The sequence below is a fragment of the Mytilus trossulus genome, chromosome 14 (genome assembly GCF_036588685.1).
Source record: "Mytilus trossulus isolate FHL-02 chromosome 14, PNRI_Mtr1.1.1.hap1, whole genome shotgun sequence".
NCBI classification, from domain to species: domain Eukaryota; kingdom Metazoa; phylum Mollusca; class Bivalvia; order Mytilida; family Mytilidae; genus Mytilus; species Mytilus trossulus.
Genome location: NC_086386.1, coordinates 76,630,256 through 76,655,226, shown reverse-complemented (window position 1 = coordinate 76,655,226; position 24,971 = coordinate 76,630,256). Strand labels below are relative to the sequence as shown.

Genomic DNA, 24,971 nt, shown 5'->3' with positions numbered 1-24,971 from the left:
ATATGCATATATTTCAAATAAAACTAAATGTTATTCTTTGGATGAAGTTGTTTAATGGAATTTCCCTTATAATATTTTACAATCTTGTGGTGAAGTTCAATCTTATTTATCGCCAGCGCCATAAAACTTTTTTTTTTCTGAGTAAAAAAATATTCTCAAAATGAATTATTTTACTCAGCTAAGAATGAGAACTTTTTAATCCGCCATAAAAAATATTCTCAACGTTGAGAATATTCTTAGCTGAGAATTTTTTTTCTTTGCTGAGATTTTTTTTCTCGGTGATGTAAGCGGTAATATCATGTTTGAAAACTAAAAAGTATACCAAATTTTGCTAAAGCTCAGTTTTATCTCTTTAGCAATAATTTAAATCATAAAAATAAATCTATGATAGATAAAATAACAAGTAGCATTTTGTAAGCATCGGTAAATGGAAAGTTTGTAAGCATCTGTTAATGGACAAAAAGTCACAGGATACTGTATAAAGTGGGCAATTGTTTGAAATTATAACAGAAAATTCTTGAAATATTTTGAGCTATTTACTTAAAATTGTAACATGGTGTCTTCTTATGTCGTCTGAATACATTATGAATGTTATTGATCCGTAATAAATGTTTATTTGGAATGCCATATGTGATAGAAGTGCGGACGTGAAAGAAAGCACTCTTCACATAAACGTCAACGAAGACTACATTTAAACTGTATTATAAAAAAAATATATGAATAAATAAATAAATATTAAAAGTAATACAGTTTTATAAGAAGGTATTTATTTATTCGTGTCACCATGTCACAATTTTAACTTTTATTAAAGGGAAACAGAGCTACCAACAAACAAACAAAAACACATAAAAAAGCTAGATGTTTTTAGGCAGCAATCATTTGATTTTCTGGGGGATGGGGGATCTTTTTTGATTTATTTTCAGTTTTAGGAGAACAAATAATTTGCTTTGACCCTGAGAAAATAAAATGTTTGGTTTTGTTTCACCCTCAGCTGCCACTATATTTAATGCTAAAAGTGATAAAAAAAATGTTTGCGACAAAAAAAATTGTTCGTTTTTAATATTCGAGATATTGATACAGAATTTAATAGTTTTAATACAATTTAACAATTATGCAAGCAGTAAAACTTCTCTGAGTTAAATATCATATTTCCCTGTCAGAAAAAGAAAATGGAAGTACGACATCGTGTGAGAAGGCATGGCATATTATATTGGTCATTTCATTTATTAACAACACCTTGTAAAAATATTTTTTTCGAAAATAAAAACTGTTTAATTTAACAAACAAAACTGTTAGTCAAAATGATATATGAGGGTCTTGATAATGGGAAAAAGGAGTGGGGTGGTTCTATTTTCCCGTATTCTGTAATTCTATTTTATTGGCCCTTTTTCTCTATTCAGTAAGAAATGTTTTCTGTAAAATTCTTGTGTTCTGATCGTGCATATTTTTTGTCTGTATCAACGACATATATATATGACGACACTACCCAGTACCCCCCCCCCCCCCCCCACACACACTTTTCTCCTTCCACCGAATCGGTCACTATGCTGCACAAATGATACATTCATCAATTTTGACTACAATCTGTTTAAAACCAAACAGCGGGGGGGGGGGGCTTGGGGTGTATTATTTAACTTTCTTCCTAATAATTTGTAAATCTGAGATATGAACAGTAGATATGGTGACATTAGGTATATAAGATGATTATACATGTATTTGTATTTTGTTTATATAGATTAGACCGTTGGTTTTCCCGTTTGAATGGTTTTACACTAGTAATTTTGGGGCCCTTTATAGCTTGTTGTTCGGTGTGAGCCAAGGCTCCGTGTTGAAGGCCGTACTTTAACCTATAATGGTTTAATTTTTATATTGTTATTTGGATGGAGAGTTGTCTCATTGGCACTCACACCACATCTTCCTATATCTATTTGGTAAATGGACATCAAGTTTATCACCCCATTATTCAGTCTTTTTTTTCTTTTTCTGTTTTTTGCACATTTCTTTCTTTCTTTCTTTCTTTCTTTCTTTTCAGTTTGGAAGGGGGTTTCTATTCTGAAAATCATCTTGTATATCTTGGGTAATTTCAAATAAAGATCTGATATACAAGCGGTATATATAATGCATAATGCTACCAGCATAGGAATATCTACAATGAGAAGCTGTTTAATTGCTTTTTGTGTAGTCTCTTTTAAAATTCGGTAAGCTTAATATGCTACAACCAACTAACAAAGATGGGGTTATCAACTCAAATTTTCGATTCTCATATGCTATCACAGAATTATAAGACATAATGAGTTTTCGGATACAATTTTTCATTTAAAGTAGAAATTTTAAGATTTGAATTGTAAAAATTTCTACTTTGAACAAAAATTTCAAGACCAAATTTATGTTTACTATATGTCTCTAGTACGCTTCGGAATCCTTAAAAACCTTATTGACATTTAATTCTATATCAAAATACCCTTAAAAGCAACATGTACGATTTTTTTTATTACTTTAGTATGGTATTGGCTATACTCAAATATTTAAGAATATTCTTAACTTTGAGTAAAAAAATAACTGAGAATTTTTTTTATGGCGGTGTATTTTGCTGAGAATAAAAAAGTTGAGAAAATGCTCAGGCTGAGTAAAAAAACTTTACTCACATTGTTTTATGGCGCCGGGGATTTGGAAAAAAAAGATTTAAAAAAAAAAGAATTGTTTCATTTAAACTAACATTTCTTTAATATAAGACCGCACTAGGTAAAAAAAGATTACAAAAGCCTATTTGACATAATTTAAGCAAATTCTAGCTTTCTTTTCTGTCGATTTATTTGTAAAATATTAACAGCTTATAATTATGTTATTTCTTTACTTAACCCTCTTGCTGTCGACCGTTTTCAAGCCGGTTGTATATCTTATGCCGAAAAATACAACAGCTCGACGTCTGTGACGTAACAACAACGTCATTCGATATATGAAGTCACGACACGATGACCGTTACATATGGGACCCATTCAAGAAAAAACATAACACTTTTAATCTTCGGTCTCAATTTAGTTGAAAGAGATACATCATTGATGAAAAGCTTGCATAAATTCAACCATGGACATTATCATATGTGCCCCTCCGGCAGTAATTAACTCTTCTGACTTATAGTATAAAAAAAGAAGATGAACTATAAATGATTGCCAATGATCGACACAACCGTGACTTTGCAAGTATCAATTTAAATTTTAAATTCGTTTAATTTCATCTAAGTGCATCCTTAAAATTTTCTGAAGAAAAGGGATTACAGGACTATCATTTTTGCCAAATATGATTTTTCAAAATTATCAATTGCGCCAATTTCCGGACTATATTTTCTCTAATGAACCTAGGTTCGGGATCGTACTACTTGTTTTGATTTTGTTGTTATCGTAAGCGGCATGAAATGGTGACAATTGTAAACAAGATTTGACAGGACCGATTTTTAATGCAATAAGCATCGAACATCTACCATGTTACTGTCAGTTCCAGAGAAGAGGAAAAAGACAATTAAATCCACGCATTCGGCTTTTGGAAAACCTTCAAGAAGTCCGAGAACACCAACCCCTTCGTCGTTGACTTATTCTTCTTATTCGTATTCCGATACCTTTGAAAATGCAACACAAAGTGTTAACTACTCAGATACTTTTGAAACTGAATCAAAAGCTGAACCAACAACAATAAAAACTGCAAAATTTTCCACCATTTTAACAGAACTTGAAGGTGACTTCAAGACCACAAAAGATCTTACCATCACAAGACAGTCCGAATCATTTCCAACCTACTCCGATACATTTGAAACTGATGATTTTGAATCTCATCCAAAGTCAGATGATGATTCGTACCAAAGTAGAGGGAGTACACATACAGAAACTGAGTCAAATTATACTGATACAGATTCTAAATACACATCTGAGGAAACACAGTCGTATGGAACAAGAACACTAGAGTCTGTTGCAGAAAGGTACAAATGTAACAAGTTAAATTTATCCCAATAATTCAAATCCGGGTCTGTTCGCCCTGATTCTTGTTCACCCTAGTACCTGTTTGCCCAAGGTCCTTTCGCCCTGATTTTTATTATTTTTAGAACTGTTGTCTAGTTGCATAAGGTTTGTTATTTGAACAGAAAATGTTAAAGTTTGTTGAAAAATTGAACTAAAATATAGTCCGGGAAGTTTTACACTCCTACCTAGGAGTCTACTCCCGTATTCGGAAGAAGAAGAAGAACTAATATTTTTGTATGCATGAATTCCCACGAACTATTTATCATTTCCCCCTTGATTCTGGAATACAATGTATTTATCTTTATCATGTTTATTGATATATTTGTTAAGAAAATGATTGCATTCAGTCAATTTACATGTACATGATTTAAGGAGTCATGATAATCATGTAGATGGTATAATAATAAAATAAATGAACATGTAAATCATTTTCATGCTAATAGTTACAATTCGTACATCATAATGTTTTTATTTATTTATTCTAAGCCGACTTGCTTATATAAATGAAAATAAATAAGTTTTTTATCATGTTTATTATTCCATCAAAAGATTTAAATTATGTCATTGAACATTGTTGAATATTAACAAGCCATCAACTTTTAGATATTTCCAGATGCTGTTTTTTTTTTTTATTTCAAGGATATATACCATATAAATATCTAAACAAGTTTATTCAACTTCAATGCCCTGAATATTTTTTTTTCCTTTTAAGCAGTCAAGGCTCTAACTTAAATAAGTTATAATAGAGAAAAATAACAGACATGTTGTTATTGTGGGCTAAAATATCAAAAAACTGTAATGACATATGTATGTTACATGTTTCAAATGGAAAATATACAACCTTTATTTTGTTAAATTTTTCACTATTTCCATTGATTTTATAATTTTCTTTATGTATACTAATCCTTGCCAAGATATAACGACTCATAGTTTACCTTTCATGCATAGCACACCTATGGTATTACAGAAATTATATTTCTGCAATAACTAAAGGGTGTTATTCCAGTTTCTCTATATCTCTTTAAAGAATTTGCTCTGACTTGCATAATGATTTTTTTCCATTCATTGTAAGAAATGATGATCAGAGCTTGTAATGAGGCACTGCGCAAGATTCCCAGTGTCTCGTTTACTCTCATATTGTAAGTTTCATGCTTGTAATAACCTAAGCCTTGTTATTAACACTGTATTATTTAAATTTGGAGTAATTATTTAATATGGAATTTAACTAAATAATGAATTTCATGGATTTTACATGTCAAAGCTTGTTACCATGGAAACAATAGACAACCAATTTAAATATCACATCATGGAAAAAAATCCCATCCAGCACACAGACCTATTGATAAATATAAATCCTTTGCACCACACATACCAAGTAAGGATTATAAATCCTGTGCGGCGCACAGACCAAGTGAAGATTATAAATCCTGTGCGACGCACAGACCTGTTTTAAAAAACTATAAATCCTGTGTGCCGCACAGACCTGTTGAAGACTAAAAATCCTGTGCGTCGCACAGACCTGTTGAAGACTAAAATTCCTGTGCGGCGCACAAAACAAGTGAAGACTATAAATCCTGTGCGACGCACAGACCAAGTGAAGATTATAAATCCTGTGCGGCGCACAGACCAAGTGAAGAATATAAATCCTGTGCGGCGCACAGACCAAGTCAAGATTATAAATCCTGTGCACTGCAGTCTCATTGAAGACTATAAATCATGTGCTGTGCACAGACCAGGGTAAAGTTACATATTGTGTCCCATAGAGCCTGTGAAGACTACATATATTGTGCTCCTTATAGATTTAATTAGAAGATGTCTAGCAAATTCACAGAAGTGAGGATGGTAATAAATGCTGTGTAGCACACAAATAACAACTACAAAATCAAAACATGTTGAAACAAATCCTGTTAAAGCATGTGGTTGTACTTGATTTGCAATTAGAAGCTCTTCTTATTGTCCATTTTGAATTTTCTAAACTGGTAACACATATATCTAGATAAGTTGATTTATTTGCCAGGTTTTTGTTAACTAAACTGAATTGAATTGTTGTTCTTTTAAAAATTAAAAAGCTTTTCTATGTTGTCTCATTGGAATTTTACCACATATCCCTGACTTCCTTGTAATCACTTGCCAGTTATTTGTACTACAGTGATAATGATGCACATTTAAAAGTTACGAGCTTGCATTGTAGATTCATTGGGATTTGAACATATTCCTGATTTACTAGCCCTTTCTTTTGTGTACTAAAATGTAAGTTTGTACTAAGTCTGCAGCTTTGCTTTGTTGTCTTATTGGAATTTTCTACATCTACCTAATTTACTTGCTAGATCTTTGTTCAAAAAGTGTTATGGTTGTATTTTTAATGATTCATGCTTGATGATGTATTCAAATCTTTATTGTTGACATTCTCTTACATGTTATGTGAAGTTTTTCTTGGAACATGATAATAGCCAACAAATAAACCATATGCAGTTGTAGTTTGATAACATATTTTTTTCTCTCAATAGTTATATGAAAATGATGACAATAATACACAGGCTTAATATTGTGCATAAACATGAAGCACATTTTGTTTACAAGTTATATCAAAATTGACAAGGGTAACAATTTTAATCTAATAAAAAATACCTAAACTTTTCTCCCCTTAACACTGTTCTTAACATAATATACATTTACATAATATTGCTTTCATTTAAATATATGAACATTATTCCAGCAGTCAATTCATTTATGCCAAAAATAGTTACCCACATATATTTCAGGATTAAACAATACATTCATTAACATTTAGCATATTAACAATATTCTGTTCATAGTACACAGATACCCAACTCTCATTATCGTTTTCTCCTGGGATTATAAAGATTAGAAATACTTATCAAGATCAAATTGTGTACTCATTTTGCAGTTGATTGAAATTCAACTTTCTCTAAAACTACCTTGCCCAAAAGTGTAACCATGAAAGGGAAAAGACAGACTTACACACAGTCCAAAAATATATTGCCCCTCTACCAGTAACATCCTTGTTTGGGCATAGGAAAATTCATTTTAGTATTTTTTAACACTAGTGAAGTAATGGACAAATTTATTTTTTCAAATTATAAAAAAAATCACCTAGATGAAATCCCTTACAGAAATTTAATATTAAATGCATTTTGTACTTCATACTGTCAGATTTTTGATTTTTCATGCCTACCAACTATATTGATATTGACGATTTTCACTTTCACCATTCATCAGTTATGGTTCTTGTGATATTGCCAGGACACAAATAAATATTAATTAATCAATCCAGTATGCTGTCGTTGTGACAGCCTCTTGTTAAATATAGGAATCATATGTTCAGTCAAACCTGTTTGAAATAATCATGATCATCAAGGGAGAGCAAACATCTGGTGATATTGTCACTTGCATGAGAGGCACTATTATGGGGTTATTGCATGAGATGCACCTGATATGGGTTATAAGCCCAAGTGTGAAATTATGGCTTGTGTACTTCTGCTCATTTCACATACGCAAAAGCTGTTATATCAATGCTAAGTATATAATAAACATGTATAAAACAAAGGAGCTATCTAAAAAAAATATTCATATAATAATAAAAAATTTGACGTTTGGATTGAATTGAGAAACTGTACTCAAACTAACTGTTGCGTCAAGAAAAAAAAACACAGCTAAATATAGAACAATAGATAGTTTCATTTTTGATACTGACTATATCATGTGGAATATCTAGACGAGCCCGTCATTATCAAAAACGAAACTACCTGTTAATCAGTTTATCGGTAATTATGACGTCACACACTGTATTGCCTGATATTTTCAGTGATACAGCCAGTATACTACGTTGATACTTGAATATATTAGGCAGTAGGATCAAAGAGAAAATATATGAATTACAAATAATTTTATTTCTTGCACATTCATCACACATATAAATCTGTTATAGTTAAGTTGAGTCCTTACAATTATACATTGTAACTAAAAGTAAAAAACACAATATGATGTAAAAGATTTATATGTTCAGCTTGTCTATTGTCAACAAATTACACTCTGCCTACCTATTGTTAGCAAACATCCAAGCAAACAAAGCAAGCAAGTTGATCAAAGTTTTGTTTTACATGCTTTTATGGAAGAGCTGTAAATAAGATCTAGACATTGGTTTTGAAAAAAATGAGTTTGATAATCATCTTTTATTTCAGAAAAAAAAATCAGACGCAAATTTGTTCCTGAAGTTTTCACTGCCTACTGCAACTCACTGACAGCAATACCAGTGTGTAGTAATGGTGAAGAGTCAGAAGTTTCTGCTCCAGAACAAGTGGACATAGATGAAGCAGCAGCAGCTGATACACAACCACCTGTTACTCAATCCTCACCTCAAAATTTTCAAATAAATATTGTTATAAAAACTAAGGGAAAGGAAATTGTAATTACTGAGGAAGCACAGAAAGTTATTGATTTTCATAAATCTATTTTAGATAAAGCTCTTACAAAAGTACTTCCTTTGGAAGAGTAAAGTAATTAAATATTAATGTAATTTATAATTCACTTCTAAACAATTTTCTAAAAGCTACATTATAATGTCCTCCATTATATACACTAGCTGTAGTGTAATAGATTAAAAAAAAAAAATCTGAAAATAAAGATCATTTTCTTTGTAAAAATAGAATAATCAATTAAGATTAAGCGAGGACTACACTAGTAGATAGGAGTTGACAAACTTATTTTGAAATGTAATTTTGATTGGGTCAACAGTGGAAATCACATGAAATTTTTTACATTGTCCCACAAAATAAAAATAAAAAATATTTCGACTTAAACGTCAGATAAAAACAGACAATTTTTTTACATTTACTCACAATATCCTGCTCCTGAAAATGTTAATAGATATGACTCAGAAGCTGAGACACAAACACCTGCTCCTGAACCTTCAACTCAAAACTTGATATTGATATTAAAACTAAGGGAAAGGAAATTGTAATTACTGAGGAAGCCTAGATAGTTGTTTATTTTCATAAATCTATTCCAGATAAAGCTCTAACAAAAGAAGTGGGTTTGAAAAGTAAAATAAACCTTTAATGTAATTTATAAGTCAAAACTAAGGGAAAGGAAATTGTAATAACTGAGGAAGCCCACAGAGTTATTGATTTTCTTAAATCTATTCTAGATAAAGCTCTTACAAAAGAAGTGGGTTTGAAAAGTAAAGTAAACCTTTAATGTAATTTATAAGTCAAAACTAAGGGAAAGGAAATTGTAATAACTGAGGAAGCCCACAGAGTTATTGATTTTCTTAAATCTATTCTAGATAAAGCTCTTACAAAAGAAGTGGGTTTGAAAAGTTAAGTAAACCTTTAATGTAATTTATAAGTCAAAACTAAGGGAAAGGAAATTGTAATAACTGAGGAAGCCCACAGAGTTATTGATTTTCTTAAATCTATTCTAGATAAAGCTCTTACAAAAGAAGTGGGTTTGAAAAGTAAAGTAAACCTTTAATGTAATTTATAAGTCAAAACTAAGGGAAAGGAAATTGTAATAACTGAGGAAGCCCACAGAGTTATTGATTTTCTTAAATCTATTCTAGATAAAGCTCTTACAAAAGAAGTGGGTCTGAAAAGTAAAATAAACCTTTAATGTAATTTATAAGTCAAAACTAAGGGAAAGGAAATTGTAATAAATGAGGAAGCCCACAGAGTTATTGATTTTCTTAAATCTATTCTAGATAAAGCTCTTACAAAAGACAAAAATATTTACTTTGACTTAAATGTCAGAAAAAAATGTTAAAAAAATATACATTCATTCACAATGTCCTGCTCATAAAAATGCTAATAGACATGACTTGGAAGTCGAGACTCAAACACCTGCTCATGATACTTCAACTCAAAATTTTGATATTGATATAAAATCTAAGGGAAAGGAAATTGTAATTAGTAAGGAAGCCCACAGAGTTGTTAATTTTCATAAATCTATTCCAGATAAAGGTCTTACAATAGTATTGGCTTTGAAAAGTAAAATAAACCTTTAATGTAATTTATAAGTCAAAACTAAGGGAAAGGAAATTGTAATTACCGAGGAAGCCCACAGAGTTATTGATTTTCATAAATCTATTCCAGATAAAGCCCTTACAACATGTACAAAAGACAAAAATATTAACTTTGACTTAAATGTCAGATACAAATGTTACAAAAATATAAATTTATTCACAATGCCCTGCTTATGAAAATGTTAATAGACATAACTAGGAAGCTGAGACACAAACAACTGCTCCTGAACCTTCAACTCAAAATCTATTCTAGATAAAGCTCTTATAAAAGACAAAAATATTTTGACTTAAAAATCAGATAAAAATATATATTCACAATGTCCTGCACTGGAAAATGCTAATAGAGATGACTTGGAAGTCGAGACTCAAACACCTGCTCATAAAACTTCAACTCAAAACTTTGATATTGATATTAAAACTAAGGGAAAGGAAATTGTAATTAATGAGGAATTCCACAGAGTTGTTGATTTTCATAAATCTATTCTAGATAAAGCTCCTCAAAATTTTAATATTGATATAAAAACTAAGGGAAAGGAAATTGTAATTACTGATGAAGTCCAGAGAGTTATTGATTTTCATAAATCTATTCTAGATAAAGCTCCTCAAAATTTTAATATTGACATAAAAACTAAGGGACAGGAAATGGTAATTACTGATGAAGTCCAGAGAGTTATTGATTTTCATAAATCTATTCTAGATAAAGCTCTTACAAAAAAATCTGGCTGGGATCAACAGTGGAAATCATGTAAAATTTTTGCTATTATCCAACAAAAAAAAAATATTATTCAATGGACTTAAAAGACAAAAATGTACAAATTAGCAAATATGAAAATAAACATTTATTCAGGTATAACTTGTATTAAGCTGGGTTTTTTTAAAAGTTATTTACCTGTAGTCTTATTTTATAACATTTCTTTATAGTATTAGATTTTCTCATGCATTTTTCGGAAATAATTAATTTTGTCCACAAATGAATGTCTCAATTTTAGCAATGCTTCATACGAATATTCCAACAAAACCATTCAATTCAGATATTATTTCTTTCATCATACCTTTGTACACCTACTTTTTTGTTTAAAAAAAAAGTTATTTTTAGGGTTTTATTTTTTACAAAAACATGAACATTGTTATTGTCAAATAAGAAGACACATGTTATAACAATTTTATGGACTATTTTCTTTGATGGGGATACACATTTTGTATCCATAACTCTTCCTAACACACAAAAACTTATAGACACTTTTTCAAAATCCTCAAGTTATAATGCCATTGTGCACCCCCTATTCTAATTTATGTTCAAATTGATTTTGGGGTTTCAAATACAAAACAAGGAGCTTTTTGCTCACAGTACATATATAGTTAATAGTTTTAACCTTCATGTCAATTGTGAAATTTTCTATTTCTTATCAATAATCAGTTATATTTTTATTCATTGTAGATGTAGTTAATTTATAAATACTTTGCTGATAATTGTATTTATACAAATGTCTTAAACAGATTTATTTTTGCTAAATAGATGTCAATAAATTGTTTGATCTATGAACATGGATGTATATAGTAAGAGTAGAATACATACTGTAATTTCCTTTTCATTTTTAAACTCACATTACATTCTCCATATATATCTACATGTCATGGTCATAAATGTTATAATATGTATTGAACACTTAGTCATTGGAAATTTAAGCCAAATCACACAGTAAAGATCCTACAATTACATTTTTTTTTCAAGTCAAGTTTAATGTGCAATTCTGTAATATGCAAAGAAGAACAAAATATTTTATATGTTAACTTTGAAACAAGCAAAGAAGAACAAAATGTTTTTATGGTTAACTTTCATAGACATTATATTAATTTCTTTCATTCTAAAACTGTTATCAAGATTCCTGTAAATACATGAAGATATACCTTACATTTCTATATTTTGTCATGTCATACAGAATTATTATATTGAAAGCTGTTTGATCTAACATCTTTGAAGCAATCTTAAGCCTATTGCAAAAGTAAAATATGGGGGTCCATGTGCTACTTTTTATTTAGCTCAATGCAGTAGATATAGATATTTAAAGTGTTTCACCATTTCCCTTTTCAGACTGGATTACTTTGTAGTGTTTTCATAATGCAACATCACCATGTGGTCATTTCTACTGTTTTTAATAACATAATAAATGTTTTGTTAATTATTATTTTCAAAGTCATTATTAAGAAAAAAAATAAACAGCCTTAATTTTGTCTTGAATATTATGTCCCTTAGATAATTTTCAAATGCTTATATCTTAGATCATACAGCATCTGCATTTTAACCTAAAATAAATTACTATGTAACTCACATCACCAGTTTGATGATGTAATGAATTTTCTGTGAATTGTTAATGCTGATCATTATTATTGTAAGACATATTCATTTATTTATTATAATCAAGCTAATTACAGCAAGAGTTGTCTATATTGTATGTAACTTTAACGTGTGACACAATAAAGTTATATATTAAGAGTAAAATACACAAATATGAAATAAATATATCATAGAACTGACATTTTGTAATTTTCTATGTTCAAAGAAGCATCTTGTAATTTAGTACATTAAAAGTACAACCAAATAATTTTAACATTCATGTTCAAAAGTAAATCGAGAGCTGTGTAAATTGCCAATGAGACAATTTAACAACCTCAGTATGAAAATTCATATTAATTTCAAACTACAACTAAGTGTATTTCACAGGATACGTTATTGTCTTCTATTTTATGTACCATACAGTACTTGTTATCATCACCTGGTCTGTGCAGCTCACAGGATTTATAACTTTATCTGGTCTGCGCCACACATTGTTTATAATCTTTACCTGGTCTGTGTGCCGCACGGGATAGATAGTCTACACTTAATCTGTGCGACGCACAGGATTTATAATCTTCACTTGGTCTGTGCGACACACATGATTTATAGTTTTCACCTGGTCTGTGCACCACAGAGGATTTACAGTTTTCACCTGGTCTGTGCACCACAGAGGATTTACAGTTTTCACATGGTCTGTGCACCACAGAGGATTTACAGTTTTCACCTGGTCTGTGCACCACAGAGGATTTACAGTTTTCACTTGGTCTGTGCGTCGCACAGGATTTATAGTTTTTAACAGGTCTGTGCGTCGCACAGGATTTATAGTTTTCAACAAGTCTGTGCGCCGCACAGGATTTATAGTTTTTAACAGGTCTGTGCGCCGCACAGGATTATAATCTTCACTTGGTCTGTGCGCCGCACAGGATTTATAATCTTAACTTGGTCTGTGCGTCGCACAGGATTTATAATCTTCACTTGGTCTGTGCGCCGCACAGGATTTATAATCTTCACTTGGTCTGTGCGCCGCACAGGATTTATAATCTTCACTTGGTCTGTGCGCCGCACAGGATTTATAATCTTCACTTGGTCTGTGCGCCGCACAGGATTTATAATCTTCACTTGGTCTGTGCGCCGCACAGGATTTATAATCTTCACTTGGTCTGTGTGCCGCACAGGATTTATAGCTTTTAACAGGTCTGTGCGCCGCACAGGATTTTTATTTATCAATAGGTTTGTGTGCTGGATGGGACTTTTTTCATGATGTGATATTTAATTGGTTGTCTATTGTTTCCATGGTAACAAGCTCTGACATGTAAATATCCATGAAATCCATGATTTAGTTAAATTCCATATTAAATAATTACTCCAAATTTAAATAATACAGTGTTTATTATAGCTTAGTTTGCCCATAAAGGCCTTGTCTGATTGATTTACCATGGTTGATCCAAATTGTATTAATGGAATTAGAAAATTAGTTATGAAGATAATATATCTAACTACTGCGCAAAGTTTTAAGAATTCCCAAGTGCCCATTAAAGATAAAATAATTATGATATATTTAACTGATAACAAACATATGTTATTACAGATTAAGGGAAAAAGAGTAGACAACTCTTGAAAGTGTCTGTAATAACAACATGCATGTTATTTTTCTCTGATAACTTTTTTAAGTTAGACCCTTGACTGTTAAGTAGGGCGAACGGACTCTATGGGCAAACAAACTCAGTGTGAACGGACCCAGGGCGAACATGTAGTTAGGGCCAACGGACCTGATACCCAATAATTCCATCATGTACTCAGTAATTTTTCATTTAACCCTTTCCTCCATGACGCCTTTTGGTGCATGTGGTGCCTCAATTGATAATTAACGTCTTGCCTATAACATGTACATGTACATGTATAAGTCATAAGCCTTCCAATTTGGCAATTTCAGGCATAATAAAACATGTATCTATTGGTATTAATACTAATATAAAAAGGATATTTATGAGAATATCTGACATTTTCTGACTGGAATTTCATTGACACGATTGATGAAATATTAGTTTTCCCATTGCACAGTCAGGGGTACTACTTCATGTACTTGTACCAGTTATTTTTTATTTACTTGAAGAAGTAATATTAATATACATATATGTATAAGTAATAAAGTTTGTTGGATACTTATACAAATGAATTTTATTTACTTGTATAGGTAAAAAAAAATATTGGCTGAGTTATGTCCCTTAGACATTCAGATTTTTTTACCTGTATAAGTAAAAAAGTCATCCTACATGTATCTTCTTTAATTGAATTCTTATGATTGCATAGCTCTTATAGCATTTTTAATTATCTGCTCTTTGCAGGTGTCTCCATCCCCTCAAATGAGATAACAATATCATTGACTAAAATGAAAATTAAATTACCTTTGGTGTTTTGTTTTTCGATACTTCATTTTTAAAATGAATCATTTAAGTGTAATTTCATGGACAACGAAAATCCCATTTGACTGTTATCTTCAGAACACTGCTCATTTACAATTAAGCCCCCAAGAGGCAATTTTTGAAGGCTTGCACAAATACTTAAGATCTTTGCGCAATCAGTTTCTTTGTTGAATCAATGAGATTAAACATTAAATTCTAATTAAAAAATTTGAGCAAACCTTGGGGAAATCATTAAAGGCAGGAATTTACATGTACATTATATTGTACATCTCATAAGTTGAGGACTTTTGTGGGATTGTAAGAAAAATTTACTTATACAAGTAAATTTTTAAGAAAATTAAGGGGAGATTATTTATACATTATACATGTATATTAACTTATATATGTGTATATATTTTTTTACTTCTTCAAGTAAATAAAATTAACTTGTACAAGTAGTACCCCTGATTGTTGCATTTATACTTTAAACCTGATGATTTTTTTATTGAAATATCCTATGTGAATCAACATGATCAAGTCTGTAAAAAAATTCCCAAAAAACAATTTTGAGATACATTGTGGGCTTTATTTTCTGAGTGACTGACCTCACATTTTCATTTTGACTTTATACCATTATTCATTTGAATTTAAAAGGTCATTAACTCAGTAGCTGTAAAATTCACATTCACCTAAAAATTGACGTCGCACTAAACATTAAAACATATGAATGATGTCAATGTTTATGGTACTTGTATTTCAGTACAACTCCCAGATATTCCAGTGATGACTTTGAAGATGAGACTTACAGTTACAGTGAAAGTTATGAATACTCTTCTACCTTTGAACCAGATGATGAAATGTCTAGTCTTGATGTTGTTACAGATCCAGAAACGGTATGGTGATAATTGGTATCAAAACAGTCACTGTACTAATTGAAATGATTACGATAGATCATGCAGATGGGTATATTGTTTTTATAGCTCATGGTGCCTAAGGGGCCTAAGTGGCCAAGTGGTCTAAGCAGTTTCTACTGTAATCACTAGTCAGTCAACACTGAGGTTGTGAGTTCGAACTCCGCTTGTGCTGGTGCACTGGACACCCTTATTTACTACGATTGTCAATTTTTCTATCAAAAGTCTGTGGTTTTCCTTTGGCACTCTGACTTCCACCACCAATAAAAACTGGCTGCCGTGAAACCGCCAAAATGCGGTGCTTAAAAGAGAGAGACCAAAATTTAGAATCATGGTTCCACTAATTTTTTTTTTTAATTTTTATTTTGTATCACATATTTTTTCATTATCATGATTATGGTATTATTTGAACTTCAAACTTGCTTTTTTGTACACTCTTCACGAACAATTGCAAGTAAAAACCTCAACATTCTCAACAATTAGATTTTAGTTGCATTTGCCATAAATACAATTTTGACACTAACAGTTTAAATTTTAGATTCAAAGAGAGGAGGAGTTGAAGAAAAAATCTGAAGAAGCAAAAGAAAACTACATCTCAACCTTGATATCAAATATGAGGAATAAACGTTTTAAAGATACAGATATAACAGAACTTTCTTTAATTGAACCAACCAAGAGTATGTACATTGTATAGACTCTGCGATATGGGATTCAGTGGCGGATCCAGGATTTTTCATAAGTGGGGGCCCACTGACTGACCTAAGAGGGGGCCCGCTCCAGTCACGCTTCAGTGATTCTCTATATATGCAACCAAATTTTTTCCCAAAAAGGGGGGGGGCCCGATCCCCTGCCCCCCCCTAAATCCGCCTCTGGGATTTGCTCATTGTTGAAGGAACTACAGTGATCTACATGATCTATAGTTGTTAATTTCTGTGTCATTTGGTGGCTTGTGGAGAGTTGTCTCATTGGCACATTTTCTTTTACATTTATAGAAAAATTCCTTAATTTGTTTTCATCACATTTAAATCCAAATTAGATGAAGAATATTTCTGAGGTTAGCTGATATATTTTCGTATGCATGAACACAGTACTGTTACAAATCGCTATTGATTTGAAGAACTGTACCCTAAATGCAGGTATAAAAAATGTGGTGTGCTTGCTATGTCACAAGAATTTTTCTCATTGTTGAAGGCCATATGGTGGAGAGTTGTCTCATTGGCAATATTTATATCACACCACATCTTATTTTTATACTTCCTTATGAGGCCCCATTGTTTTTAGAACCTTGTTTTTTGAACTGAATTATAGAAATGTATTTAAATCCTCCTTCATATTTAAAATTTTCAGCCAAGCCAAAGATTATAGATGAGGAAACCGGAAACTACCAACAAAGGTTCATGAAAAGGAAGATGGCAATTTTAAAGCATAAAAGAAAGCATGGTATGTATATATCTTAAGTATAATTTCTTTATTAGTTTATGAATCCCAATGCTATCTAGCTCAGTATCCTAATAAAAGGTATTTGCATTTAGAACTCTGATACATGAATCTGTAAACAGAATTGGAAGAAAATACAGTTTACTCTCGTTGTCTCGAACTTTGTTGACTCGAAATTTCGGATGAGTCGAAGTTTTGATGTGGTCTCAAACTTTATTCCATACAAAAGTATGTAATTGGACTCCTGATGAGTTGAAATTGGAAGAGTCAAAGTTTTCTATGAGTCGAACTAAATTTACGGTCCCAAGGTTAACAAAAGCATTCAAAGTTAATTTTTTATCTCGAACTAATACACACATGTCAAAACATGACCTCCGGGATTTAAATGGATGGAAGAGTTAATCTGACAAAACATGTGTAATTAAATTTCTGGTCACTGACCACTCTTTTGATTTATGACATAATGTTTCCATGAGTGTTTACCTAAGATTATCTTTTATAGAATTTTTATTAATAATTAGTTATACACTGTTAATTTTCTTGAAAAAGTATTTTAAATGTTTAAAAAACAATTTATTTGAGATTTACACTAATGAGCTTAGGTGGGCATAAAGTAAGGTTTGTGGCTTCCGTTGATGATCACATTAAAACTACTCAAACGGCATCTTTAATCTTGTTATATTTATTTTGAAAAGAAAGAGTGAGATAAAACAAAGTGAATAGAAATCAAAATTTTCTTAAATCTCTTGTATCCGAGAATAAACAATTTTGTCAGCTATAACCAACCTCAATAAATAAAACTATCGATTAGAATTTACTCTCTTGAAAAGCCATAGGATATTTTTTTAAATTGAAACAATTGAATAAGTTAAAATAATGTTATTATATGATAATAAAAGACTATGACATATAAATACACCGATCTGATACTAGAATATCGATCCCCTTGCCATCTTCACCCAGATTTATTTTAGTTTTACCAAGCTAAGCAAGAGTTGTGTCCCTAAGATTGTTGAACTTCCGGTGTTCGTTTGAGTCGAACTACATGTATCTCAAAATATTTATCTGGTCCGACTTCCATATAACGAGAGTAGACTGTACAATAGATATCCCATTTTCAAAAATATTTACTTCCGAATTTACAGTACATTTAAGTAATTGTGCAGCATGCATCATGTGCATGCAATGTTTGTAATAAAATAAAGAACAACACAAACTTCAAACTTCTACAGAAATTGACTTGTCATAAAAGTTATCACTAAAATTAGATTAGTCCACGAATCAATGAAACAACAAACATAAAAAAATGTCTGTTTTGTGAAGTACAAAAGCATACTTAAGATATTTTTTTTTAAACTAGTTTCTATATATATGTTGTGTACAAGTTGTAATTTTGTACAAATTATAATTTGTACAGAGTTTTTGTACAAGTTATAAGTATTTTGACACACTCTTTCTTTCACAAGGTGATACAAGTGTATCTTCAATAATTATTCAGTTCTGTGTTAAAAACACAAATTTATATACTTCAACCTAATATTAAGCACTGTCCTGTATGTCATAAGATCACAAACAAAGACGCCTGCTTGGTTTGAATTATATTTTTTTTTTTACTAATACCAAGTTCTATGTCCTCAAAATATGTTTTGATGTTTTTATATAAACTTTGTGTCAGTACTATTTGCAAAACTGTAGCATGTAGTTGTGGAAATAAAACAGTGATAAGCTTCATCTAAGACACAGTGCTCATTTTATCCAATTATGTAAAGAGGTTCACAAAATACTGATAACTTGTACAAAAATACTGTACAAATTATAATTTGTACAACATTACAATTTGTACACAACATATATATTTAAGCAAATTGTTTGAATAGCATTTTTCGTTATCTCAAGTCTTAAAAATCATATTTTTAGGTATGAAACCAACAAGAGAGCTACCATGGCCAGGCAAGAGAGATGTTCATGTCACAGAATATGGCTTAGATCCACAAATTGCAGAGAAACTTAAAATAAAAAACCTCATCTCCAAAATGGAGAATGTAAGTTAGGCCTAGACCATACTTGTAAATTATGTGACTTCTTGGAATGTCCTGTTGTTTCTGTTATTACAAACCTGGTAAATAGTCTACTTCCGTAGGTGTCATTCTTGATAAGGAAAGATGATTGTAGGATCATATCTGATATCATCTCTAAAATGGTAATTCCATAAGGCCACGTTTTTTTAATTTGTTGGTTTACGGATTTTCCCCATGAAAAGTCGGGTCGGTCGGTTGGGAAAAAAAGAAAAAAAATATCTTTCAAGACAGAAAAAAATGCAAAATAAATATACATTTCACCTTTCTAACAATGTTTTTTTATGAAATTTTGTCATCATTTCAAATTTAAGTTCGATGAAATATTCTTGCTAAGCTGTCATAAATATCGCATGACATTGTCTAATGATTTGCCGTAAAAAAGGGGGGTGTTCACAGACAAAGACGAAATTAAATCGTCATTTCACAAACAAGAAAACAAATTTGCTTAGCTCTTAATCAATTCCAGAAAACTTGGTGAGTAATGATCTTCAAAAACAAAAACTGATAAAGAAACAAACGTCGTACGAAAATAAGTTTCAATACACGTGTCAAAAATGTAATAGACTCGTCCACGGTAAAAACGAGAATATCGGGTTAATCTGGTGTCTTGCATTCTCGTTTTTTATCCAAATGGACAATATAATTTTTTTATTATTCATGAAACAAGAAAATTCTAAATGACTTGTTGATATTCAGAACTTTTACTTCCAAGGTGCTTTCCACCTGTCCACATTTGGACAAGTCTATTTCTATGAGATTATGCATCTTACAGACTGATGACAAATAAGGGAAACAAACTTATTGTGTAATTGGTTTTAAACACAGATTTCATTCCGCAAAATTAATTGCGTAAACGACATTTTAAGGTCAGTTACAATTGATTCGTCTAGTCTTAGAAACGTAAACTGGGAGTTTTATCTTTTCACAACAGAGAGTGTTATCAATTTTGTTAGTGATTCATGCATTTCATTTCATAAAATTAGAAGAATTTAATTATTTTTCAGGGATAATGTATTTGTTTGGGTCAGCGGGAATAAAAGAGCATGAAAAGTCAATTTTATTTTTATTCTAGAAATCGGCAAAATCGGGTGGGCGGACCTGTAAACCAACAAATTAAAAAATCCTGGCCTAACAGTCAACCAACTTGAGAGAGAGAGAGAGAGTCCTTAAAATTTACGAAGGGATGATTACCACTTCAGCCTTTGGAACACTTGGATTATTCTCCTTCATGAAAATCATGATACATGTAGGAAATGCAAATTTTTTCAAAACAATTTGATGTTTCTATTATAATTTCAGGCAGCTAAATCTGATCTACATGATCCCAAAAGATGCAGAGAATGTAGGTGAGTATATCAATAAATGTGATCAGATGACACTATCAAATAAAAAAACCTGATTCATGATGTTTGTTTTATGATTTTTACAAAAAAATTAACTCTTGAAAAGAGTAATATAAAAAAGAAGATGTGGTATGATTGCCAATGAGACAACTATCTACAAAAGACCAAAATGACACAAACATTAACAATTATAGGTCACCGTACGGCCTTCAACAATGAGCAAAGCCCATACCACATATAGTCAGCTATAAAAGGCCCCGATAAGACAATGTAAAACAATTAAAACGAGAAAACTAACGGCCTTATTTATGTAAAAAAATGAACAAAAACAAATATGTAACACATAAAACAAACTACAACCACTGAATTACAGGCTCCTGACTTGGGACAGGCACATACATAAATAATGTGGCGGGGTTAAACATGTTAGCGGGATCCCAACCCTCCCCTAACCTGGGATAGTGGTATAACAGTACAACATAAGAACGAACTATAAAAATCAGTTGAAAAAGGCTTAACTCATCAGATAGACAAAAAATACAAGTGGACGTGGCAGGGTTCCTATACATCCCGACACAAAAAGACACAATGAACAGATCTGAGAGTACTCACTGTTATCTGACAGCTAGTTCAAAGCCATTAACAACTAATAAAAAAATAATGCCTCTAAGACTAAGCAATCAATCTGTACACATTCAACATACAATGGATTTAGTGTAAAGACATCATAAACAGCCAGAGAAAAACATGACCTTATGCAATGCCAAGTTACAGGTATCGACAGAAAATGAAAATGTATATGTATATAACATACTAGTAATATTTAGTTAGCTTTTAATCTACTGATAACATAGTCAATATCTATACCAACAAAAACAATATTCAATGATCTTATTACAGTGTTGAATAGGTAACCTTTAAGAATAAGTTTATTTAAAGGAGCAACAAGTTTACATAGATCATTTCTAAATTCCTGGACACGGTTAGAGAATGGCATACAAATTTTAAACAAAATATGGAGTTCCCATTGTTAAAATCACTGATAAACAGAAAATTTTTATGAAAGATTTTAGTTTTAATAGCTTTTTGCTATAAGCAAATATCTGACAAATGCCAAGCTCAGGAATTACAAATTGATACTTATAATTAAATTTATTTTTTATAGATTATTTTTTACCCAGTTGCAAAATATGCAAATTTATTTTCAGAGAATATGAAAAAGAACTTGATGAGGAGGCAGCTAAAAGACATTTCATCAGAATAAAGAAATCTCAGATACAAAAAGATATAACCGAAAACCAGCTGGAGAAACATATAATAAGAATGGTATGTACAAGATTTTTTTTTTAAACCATCAATTTGTACCTCATATTTGGTTTGAATCTTTCTAATATTGAAGAACTTTAAAAGAATTCACTGCCATTTTGGGATAAATTAAAATTGACTTTTATTCTCCACATCTTTAATGAGCTTAACTGACTGAAGGGCCAAGTATGCTTTTTGTCATCATTTATGGTTCAGCATTATCATCTGTTAACTTTACAGATTCTTCTCCTCGGAAACTATTGGATGAAATTTTATCACACAGTGCCATATTAGCATTTTTGAAATCTAAACTAAACATTTTCTGACTACCCTACCTGCCAACCACCATGGATGAAATGGATAAAAATAGAACATATACATAAAATGCAAGCTTTGATTTTGAAAACGACCTCTAAATGAAGGAGATCTGATACTTTAAATTCAGAAATTAATGTGCATTTATTATTTCCATTTTGTCATTTTTAACCAAAACAGAGATTTAATCTTTGCAATTTTGAGAAAAATACTGTTGAAATCTTGTAAAAAAATTCTAAATGCTAGTTTCAATGTATTGCAATAAGAATGAATAACACTGCTGCATTTTTTGCAATAATAGAATCATCGCAATAATTTCTGAACTTACAGTAATTTCAAAATGTTGAGATATGCCTACATTAAGATTCAATATACATTAAAACTGTTAGACTTTTTCTTATTTTGCCTTTAAATAGTTCAACATAGAACTAAGCATATGTGGTAAGATTGTCAATGAGAAAACAATATTATAGATGCCAAATGAAGAAGATGTAAATGTTTGGCCTTCAAATATGACAAAACCCATGCAATATAGTCACTTAAAAAAGACCAGTAAATGACAAATATAAAACAATTCATGCAAAAAAACCTAAAATACAACTTTTTATAATAGACAAATATATAGACCTATTGTCAATTTCTCTTTCACCCCTAGAATAGACATGTTGCGAAAAAAACTTAATTTTTAGTTATTTTAGTCTGTGGAAGCAAAAGCATTTGGACATTTTTTTTTATAGTCCTGTAAATTCAGAAATTATTGGGTCATTTATTATTGCGGCTTTGTAATTTTAAATGCGATTTTAATTTTTACATAAATATTCATATAAAAAAAATTAAAATAAGAGTTAAATTATTGCGTTTACAACTCTCAACAATTTTTGGCAATAATAAAAACCTCGCAAGAATTTCTGAATTTACAGTATGTTTGTCTCTTTTTAGTTGTTGGTGAATATCAATAATCTTTACCATTTTGTTTTCTTTAGAATCCTATAAATCTAATTGGAGAGTTAGCAAAATCTTTACCAAGACCCACAGCAGATCCAGCTGAAATTACAGAACAAATGAACCAGGGACTAATGTTGTCAAAATATTTATGACAAAATATTTTTATGTTTATATTTTATTTGTAATGTTGAATTTTAATTAAAAACAAATATCAAACAACAGATTTTATTGACTATTGTTTTAAAAACAATGTTTGGTTTGCATGGTTTCAATTCTTCAATTGAATAAAATTCAGTTATGATTTTCCGTATAAAAGTTAAAATTAATGATGGTATATTCAATCAAACAAAAACAAATAATGCAGAAAAAGACCCCAGTACAACTTGTCTCAATGCTGAGAAAAATAATCATCAGACCATGGGATAAATTATGAGGATTTTCTTATCATTCATTAACCAACAAACTGATCTTGAGTAAAAGTAAAATCACAAAAAAACTGAACTCCTGAGGAAAATCAAATCCGAAAGTCCCTAATCACATGGTAAAACCAAGTGACAAAACACATAAAAAACAAACGGACAAGAACTTTCCTATTCCTGACTTGGTACAGGCATTTTCAAATGTAGAAAATGGTGGATTAAACTTGATTTTATAGCCCTAAACCTCACACTTTATACGACCATTTTTCTCAGCATTGAGACAAGTTGTGGAGAAGAAGAAAAAATCTGAACTGAATTTGTCCAAAGTTGGCACACTTTTCATTCCCAAACAGCAATAATTTGCAGTATCCCATTACAGTATTATATAATACATGTGGTATAATATTACATTGATTCAAACGATCAACTTTATAGTTGTCCTTGTTTAAAAGACAGATAGACACCGCAGTGTAATTTATTGTTTATAGATCATCAGAGGATGTCTTGTTAACAAAATATTAAAGTATACCTGGACCTAACGGAAATCAATATAGCATGGCGGTGCACATCCACTGGTAAATTAAGTGCAATTCAAGATGAAAACATGTCACTACTATACGAATCATGCTTTGTGCTATAGTGATAATCTAAGACAGAATTATTCTAACGTTCTTGTTCATATGGTAGAAGTCCTCAAACAGATATGTCGTCCTGCTTTGAGCTCACCGATTTATGTTTTTATACAACTGCAAACATTAAAATTGTTTTAGTCATATATTGGTATCACAGGTCACCTCAACATTGTCAATACCACTTCCCTGCGAAATGTGTTATCTAAATGTCCGAAATATCGTGAGCCTAATCCATCAATTGGATATAAAACTTCAAAATTTGGACGGATTTCAGTCAATGATGATGTAAGGCAATGGGCTAAACACGAGAAGGAAGACGAGATGGCGTGAATCAGATGTGGATAATACAAAAATCGAAAGATCTTTTAGAGTACATACAATCCAAGTATCTTATCTTAGGGAGGGATAAATCCTTCTTTGTAAAGGATTACTTTGATTGAAACAAAAAATTCCCTGAAACGGACATTATCAAGATGCTTAATTTCTTGATTGACAACCTATTTGTTACGTTCAGAGGATGTGTTTTTCAACAGACTGTCGGCATTCCAATGGGAACTTATTATGACCCTCTTCTTGTCGACTTTAAATCTTTATTATTATGAGACTGACTTCATACAGGAACTTCTTAGAAAAAATGATTTGAAGTTAGCAATATTCTTTAACTCTATTTTCTGCTTTATATATGATGTTCTCTCACTAAATAATTCAACATTTCGTGACTAGGGTAAACGCATCTATCCCATCGAACTAGAGATAAAAGAATACAACGGATACAGTTGTGTCGGCCTCATATCTTGAC

The 24,971-nt window shown here is 31.0% G+C and overlaps 1 protein-coding gene across 1 annotated transcript; it reads left to right on the top strand.

Annotated features, from left to right (window-relative positions):
* Positions 1–3,371: 3,371 nt before the first annotated feature.
* LOC134696639 (uncharacterized) lies at positions 3,372–23,342 on the top strand. The gene is made up of 8 exons (XM_063558553.1): positions 3,372–3,970; positions 15,548–15,680; positions 16,237–16,375; positions 17,046–17,138; positions 19,053–19,177; positions 20,513–20,559; positions 21,765–21,882; positions 23,160–23,342. Exons 1-8 carry the CDS (start codon positions 3,480–3,482, stop codon positions 23,271–23,273), a joined length of 1,260 nt encoding a protein of 419 aa, XP_063414623.1. The 5' UTR covers positions 3,372–3,479; the 3' UTR covers positions 23,274–23,342.
* Positions 23,343–24,971: the final 1,629 nt, after the last annotated feature.

What these genes read in the sequence shown, in the direction of transcription:
- LOC134696639 (XM_063558553.1), top strand. Translation starts at nt 3,480, where the DNA reads ATGTTACTGTCAGTTCCAGAGAAGAGGAAAAAGACAATTAAATCCACG. An exon ending in AAAGCATAAAAGAAAGCATG is followed by an intron (nt 17,139 to 19,052) that starts GTATGTATATAT and finishes TCATATTTTTAG; the next exon opens with GTATGAAACCAACAAGAGAG. An exon ending in AGAAACATATAATAAGAATG is followed by an intron (nt 21,883 to 23,159) that starts GTATGTACAAGA and finishes TGTTTTCTTTAG; the next exon opens with AATCCTATAAATCTAATTGG.